Here is a 7,355-nt window from a genome sequence, read left to right as displayed (position 1 = left end):
ATTCATAAATCACTAATTGTGGCATTTTTATTTTTCTGGCTAACAAAATTCTTTCTACTCAATTTTTTTCTTTAGCGATGTGGGGTCTTCCAGCATATGAACTAATTTAATATTATTTATTGATTCAAAATAAGAATGTAGCACTTCATTGCCCCAAACTGTCCAGTTCTATCATGAATTCAACAAAATTCATGAAAGGAAACTACAATACGTGGCATTCATGCTGCGATGCTTAGTCCTCTTCAAACATTGTTGGGGCAAGCAATGAACAAATAAATATGTTGCATTGTATACAACTTGTTCAAAGTTATATGGCCCAAGTCGGGTGGCTCTCAGGAATAAGTAATTTTAAAGTAATTGCATTACTTTTGAAAAGTAATTTGCATTTGTAATTAATTACTTTTCTCGTAGTAGCAATCTTCATTGTAATTAAATTACCTTTTGGAAGTAATTTACCCATGCATGCCTTCAATGATGTATGCCCGAGCCTAACAGTTACAGCCCTCGTTTATGACAATTTACAAAGAAGCAGTTTAAACTTCTCAATGCGCTCCCAAGTCCCTTCTCTGGTGTTTAACAATCTGCAAACCTTAAGCAAAACGAAATGGTGGTTTACGTAATTTTCACGCTCCCAACCGATCATCACGGAAGGTCTATGTTCTTCCACAAGTCCATCACATCACTGCCACAAGTCTTTGAAGCGATGCGCTCTTTGAGCCGCCTCACTTGCTCCGCCGAAAAATGACTCCTCCAGTCACCAACGACCCCCTTGCGCACAAAGTCACTCATCATCGGCTTGTTCAGCGCCTCTTCGCCCATGGCTTCCATTGTTAGCTGCAGCCAACGCGGTCTCTTATCTTCGGGAATAGCATTTATCTGATCGATGAACGATTCCAGACCTTCGTTCACGTTCTTCTTCATGCTGCCGACCTGCGTCTTCTTCATGACCTGATCTAGGGCCACCTGATCGGCCCTCAACTTCCTCCCGTACTCCTTGCCGAGGAAGTCGGCGATCTTCAGCACCCACGTAACGGTATCCTTCTTGAGGTCTTCGTACGTGAGGAGAAACACGTTGGGATCGTGGCGGTGCTCGTACCAGGAGAGCAGGTGGTCGAAGTAGTCACCAAAGTCCGCTTTGCCTTCGATAAACATTTTGAAGAACTCGTCGAAAGTACCGTCCGTGAAGTTGTACTCAGGCATCCCCTTGGTGTGGTAGAAGAAAGAGACGCAGCAGTCGTAGGGGTTCCTGGTGATGTAAAAGTACTTTGCGTCCTTGGAGAAGGGTTGGAAGCGGAACGGCATGTGGGTCTTGATGGCTCCTGGCCTGGGCATCTCCGCGATGGACTCGACGCCTTGCAACTCCAGGAATGGCATCACGCGGAAGGCGTCCATGGCGTTTGATGGCGGGGAACGCCCGTTCAAGATGTTATAGACGATATGCTGCATCCAGGTGGTGCCGCACTTGGGGTAACTCGTGATGAACACGTCTCCCGGCACCGGTTTGTAGCCCAGTGCCGATCGAACGCATTCCTCGTGAAAGCCGGCGCTGATGTAGTAGCCGTCCACCTCTCTATATCCCTCAGTCGCCATGACTCCCTGGAATGTACAGAAAATGGCGCAGTCATTATATTTTCGTGAAGCAGAGGCAAGATTTAAAAGCGCAAAGAAGATTAAGTGACCGCCAAACGTGGAGAAAAAGAGACCTGGGTTGCCGCCCGCATAGGAAATTGCTAGAGGACTACATTCTAAGAAGCTTCTGCATGAATATATGTAACCTTTCCCGCTGCAGACAGGGCGCCAATCACTACTTCGTTTAGCCAATTGTTGGTATTATACACTTCCACGGATACAGAATCTTATGAGGCACAAAAAGTTTTTTTTTTTCAACTTTAGCTATGAACGGTGGGCAATTTTTTTATGGTGCTGACCGCCCTTCTCATTGGTGGAAAAGATCAAAGGATAACGAAGGACTTGTATTCCGATCGAATAGTGAAACTTGGTATACAGCTGACACAGGCGCTACCTTCAGGCTGAACTGCATACAGCGAAAAAAGAGACTAATTTCGACCGGCTGCATTCGTTCTGCGCTGGACGCCAGAAGAGTGTCTGTTACACCGCGCGCAAACCGAGCGCATACGGAATGAGCACAAAAGCAATACTAAACTTACCGAACCACAAAGACGTCGAAATAACAGCCAAAAAAAAGCGAGTGTGAGATCTCAAATTCAATCCGCTTTGCTGCTTTGTCTTGGTACCCAAGCTCCCAAAGAGCCTTCATTTATACTCCTATTAAATGGAGATACTCCTCAGTTTAACCCCTTTTCTCCACTCCCCGATGCCTCCCACCCCGGTCTCTGACTCCCTTTGAATCGTTTACGTGTATTTCCTCTTACGACCGTCCAGAAAAGCGAGTTCAGGTTCTTTCAGGAGCCAGGCAAGAAATAAGTAGTACTGCTGGCTTGCACACAGCTTTTACGGCCGCGCTGACTGCGGGCTTCTCTTCCGCGCGATAACAGGTAGATAAAGGATGTCTTAACAACTATACCACACGAGGAAAGTAAGAAGATAATGAACTTCTGTCCTCCTCTCCCGAACATGACCTCTGAAAAATGCATTAAAACAGAAACCAGCCTAACGAGTGTGCACTAGAACAGGCGCGTGTTCTAGTGCACTCTCCTATCCGAAAAAGGGCTCCTGGCCGATTCCATTGTCAGAGTGCCTGAGCATGGCGCGTTATTTGTTCGCTCTCCGATGAGACGAACACGCGGGCGCCATGGGCTGAGGAGATCGTACGCTGGGCTGAGGATTTGTAAATATTAAAATGGCGTACACGATTTCAATATTTACAAGTCCTCAGCTGAGCGTGCTATCTTCTCAGCCCATGGTACACTCTAAAAAAAAAGGGTGTACTTGGGTGTATCGCGCGCCGTTACACCCCCCTTCGACCGGAGACACCCCGACGAGCCTCAGGCAGCGTACTCGTACTCCCATCACGCGATTCCTCCTCTTCCAAAGGAATCGACGGGCGAGGCGGGTGTTGCCAGGTGCACCGTTACACCCCCATGCACAACAACCGGCTAGCAAGTCCGAGCCGTATGGATTGAATCCAGATGAATTTTTTTAAGGGTCCTTTTACTTCCCACACAATTAGGAGAAAGTTGCCAACATATTTTTTGTTGTATATTTATTGCACCACAATATTATGTAATCAAAACAAAGACCAGATTCATAAAGCTATCTTACGACGAAAAACGTGCGTACGAAAAAAAACGCAAGAAATCAGTATTCTCGAAACGAAATGATCGGGAGTTTTGCTTAAGTTACGAAGGAATTCGGAAACAGCTTTCGAGCAGTCTTCCGCACTTTTTTGCAGTCGGCACGTCCGTCCGCGTCGCTCGGTCGCCCGAATTTCGCCGCGACAAGCGACAAAGATTTTTCTAAATACTCTTCGACTTCGGGCGCATTCCGACTCCAAGAAGGGAAAGGAAAGAAAGAACTCCAACTACGCGCCGAGGATTTCCGTAAGCAGTCACAGGAACCACTACGGCCGTACCGATGGAGCGGACAAGGAGCAGAGCTCGTTGACGGGAAATGCCTAGGCGCTCCATGCCTCCAGACCGTACGCCCTATCGCCCTGCTGAATGGAAGGGCGGAAGGAGATGCCCACACGACCTTCTTTTCTTTTCTGTGGACCTTTGTCGTGTGAATAGCCTTGACGATGACCTTGAATATAAGGTTAGTAGGTAGTCTAACTTTTACCCCTCGTCAATCTCGGAGCGATGGCTGCGGTGACCAACGTTCTGGGTAACCGACGCTCTCGTCGATTCGATCTTTTTTTTTTTTTCATGTAGAACTGAATTAAATTTCGTATGGATTACCCCTGGGACACATGGTACGCAAAATTTTATTTCTTGAAAGAGCGCATGTCTTGCATTTAGACGTGACAATGGGAGGATCCGTCAACACGGATCGAGGCAGAACATATTTTAGCACTGCTGGTTCAACGCCTCGGCCGAATGTCACGTCAACGTCTAGTCTAGTCTTCTCGTAGTTGACAAAAGGGACGAGATACAATCGCTCATCTCCAGCGCTTTAAGCGGTCGAGAAGGCGCAAGTGCTTTACAACTGAAAACTGCGGACTTCACCGTGTCTATTGCTGGCACAAAACGTTCGTTTTCGGAGACCGGCAGCTCTCTTCCAGATTCTCGAGAGCACGAACAACGGCGCGGCAAATTTATTCCCATGGTTCGCGCCTTGCGAGTGAGCTGCGGGCCCTATCCTTTTCCAACATACACTGTAAAGAGTGGCCGTTGCTTTTACATCAATTTTCTTGCCAATGAATCTTTTGTAAAAACATTGGTTCCAGTACCCTCTCTCCCTCTTCCTTCTGGCCGAGCAGAGAGGGAAGATGGTTTCGTTGTGTCGACTTCGGGGCGGAAGATTACGCACGATGGGGACAAAGGCGAAAAAATAGTCAGAGTGCAGGCGAGCTGGTGTAAGTTGAACATGATTGTAAACCTGAGACTGGGGCAGAAAAGAAAAGACGTTAAATAAAGGGAGAGGGAAGAGGAACCTGGGGAGCGCAAGAAAACAAAATGCGCGCGGAAATAGAGCTTCCCGATTAGCTGCCGCTGGTAAAACGTCATCCGACTGACAACCTATCGCGACAGCGATCGCGTTTCGCGCGTTATCTGACCTTCGTGTTGCTAGGAGTCTTGACCTCCTCACCTCCCACACTCCATTTTGGCAATCTCGGCCAGCTTCAGCTAGCGTGACGGCAATGCTTGGCACGTAGCTGCAGTCACAAACCAAGCGCACCCGTCCGATAAAGGTAAGTCTACTGTTTACGTGCCTTCGTTCGATGCTGCGTTTTGCGAGTCATCGGCCTGCCAGTTGAGGACATGCATTCCTTTTTCTCGTGTTTATGTCAGAGTTTCCCTGCTTTTCGATTTATGTCATGTGTGCGCGGAGGTGATGCCCGGTTCTCCGAGCGTGCAAATGGGCAGGAGATCGCAGCTTCGAGACGTTCTTGCATAGAATGAGCACTGCCTTGCAGCGTGTATAAAACCAGCGTTGTTCAGAGCAACGGGTCCCTATCGTTTCGCCGAAAAACGCGTTTTGTGGACTGACGTTTCATGGATACGCGTTCGTCGACATTAATGTTCCATCGACACTCGTTACGCGAATTGAACGGTGTAGGGACATTTAGTCACGCGAGTATGCCACGTGGACTCGCCGCTTTGTGGCAGCAGTATGAGGCGGCTCGTGACAGAAAAAAAAAAAAAAAAACTAATTTGGGCTGTCGATGAAACGCTCTGTTAATCAGGCAATCTGGCGATAAATCATCGCGTATCGATAAAACGATCTGTTGATGAAACGTTGTTCAACTGCAAAGCAACCTGCTCGCGCTCGCACGTATGGTTATGCACGGCGATTTTCAACGCGGATGATAGGGCGCAGATGGCGCTTCGGGACAGCAGCCTACAGTCCCAACGGGAGCCAGAGTTGCACGTCTGTTTTTCACGTGCCGTCGCGCCGCTATTCGGCGAGATCGATCACGTGAAAAGCAAACTCCAAGGGCCGTGCGGGAAAGCCACCGATACGGCCGCTTCGCCGACGCTGCACGCGCCCTGCTGTATGTTCTGCTTTTGCCACCTTCCTCCCCTTCCTTGTTATCCCGTAAAAAAAAAAAAAAACAAAAAAAAAAACAGCGGCGGCACTGCTTTCTGGGCAGAATCCTCGGGCTGTGCAGGAAAGTTGGCGCTACGGGGATGAGCACGCAACTCTGGCTCCCGTAGGGCAGTCTACACAGGAACTTTTAGAGAGCACAGAGCCATGTGTTGGAGAGTTTGAATAGGCGAGCATCTCGTGGCCAATCACAGCCGCTAGCGGTGTTCGTGAGCTCTCAAAATGCGACTCAACTAATTTAGGCCGTTTTAGCGTCGCTAGTGTAAAAGGGTATAACTCTTGGTGACTGAAAGCTTGGCGCATGTGAGGTTCTCGTCCCGTCCATATTAAACGGCAGAATAAACGAACGTGAGCTCCAAACCAGAGCAAACTGCATAGTTGCGATCTGCGAGGTTGAAGGCTTCTATTCCACGCTTTAAATGTTATTTCCAATATTGTGACGTCGGGGTCTGCTGATTGGTCGGTGCTGTGTCGCACTCTTAGTTTACGCTCTATAACCATGGAGGGAATATTCAGCGCTGTTGGCGACATTCGCTCTGCCCATTCGTCAAACACTCCCAATATACGGCTCTGGGGCAGCACTCACCACCCTCGATGTGCGTGGTGCTCAGTTTGGCGTTACTTTTGATAGCTTGATTTGGAAACATATACAGGGGCTGTACCTGCGGACGCACGCTTTTGAGAAGCTCGAGTTTGGGTAAACTTGAATTGTCATGTTGCTACACTACTTGCCAGACTCTTGGGCGAAATGTGTTAAAGTAGACTACTTCAGGGTGTCTACCAACCGGGAATTCTCAGGGATTGTGAATAGTCTGGAAAATCTCAGGGAAAACTCGGGGAATTTGTGCTTCTATCAAGGAATTTTTTTTTAAAGTTTTACAAATGGATTTTCACAGTCCAAAATTCTCCAGATATCAATGAAATGGGCCAAACGTACAGTCGAGCCCGATTATATCACACTGCATATTTCGAATTATTGTTTATATGAAATAGTCCAAACATCCCCTCGAAAATCACATTGTTTTTCTGTATCGAACGCCCATAACTCCCATGCCGGGGACACTCGATGTAGCGAACGAAGACGAAGCACGGCCGTCCTTCGCTTCTCCCGGCGTCGGATTGCGCCGGCGGGGAGCACACAGCTTGGGTTGCGGGGCTGGCAGACCGCCAAGCCTGCATACCTGCACGTGGGGATACGCAGCGAAAAAGCAACTGTATAAAAATAAAAAAAAGCGACCAATAACAACAAAAAAGTGGAGGATGGCAAAAGCAAGGGGAAGGACACCCGCGCGCGAAGGGAGGGCAGGGAGTGCCCGCTGTTGGGAACGGTCGCGTGCGCTCTTTTCTCCGAACACCGCTGTCGCTGCGCGACTCCTTAGCCCCAAAAAGCAAAAAAAAAAAAAAAAAGGATTTTGTTAAGTGGAGTGGGTTGACAACTAGGGTGCCTTCATGTGCGTACATGAAGGCTCCCTATCGACAACAAGGGTTGAGCAAACGCACTTTGACTGCCTTATCTTTGTTTACCTTTTCCTTTCCCCGTTATTGCTCCCGTTTTTTCTTTTTGGAGCGCAGCTCTTATGGTACGTTTACGCTTGCGGATCCGCCAGCGGATCCGCCCAGCTTTTGCCGCTGGGGCAAAACGCTGGGCGGAAAACGCGGCGGCGAGC

The 7,355-nt window shown here is 48.5% G+C and overlaps 1 protein-coding gene across 1 annotated transcript; it reads right to left on the bottom strand.

Annotated features, from left to right (window-relative positions):
• Window positions 1-520: 520 nt before the first annotated feature.
• On the bottom strand, window positions 521-1,592 carry LOC115323838 (sulfotransferase ssu-1). The gene has a single exon (XM_029984299.3). It carries the CDS (start codon window positions 1,588-1,590, stop codon window positions 643-645), a length of 948 nt encoding a protein of 315 aa, XP_029840159.2. The 5' UTR covers window positions 1,591-1,592; the 3' UTR covers window positions 521-642.
• Between the last annotated feature and the right edge of the window lie 5,763 nt (window positions 1,593-7,355).

This window comes from Ixodes scapularis, unplaced genomic scaffold (assembly GCF_016920785.2).
Source record: "Ixodes scapularis isolate PalLabHiFi unplaced genomic scaffold, ASM1692078v2 PGA_scaffold4__175_contigs__length_147842914, whole genome shotgun sequence".
NCBI classification, from domain to species: Eukaryota; Metazoa; Arthropoda; class Arachnida; order Ixodida; family Ixodidae; genus Ixodes; species Ixodes scapularis.
The sequence above is the reverse complement of the archived record's forward strand: the minus strand, read 5'-3'. Positions and strand labels throughout refer to the sequence as shown.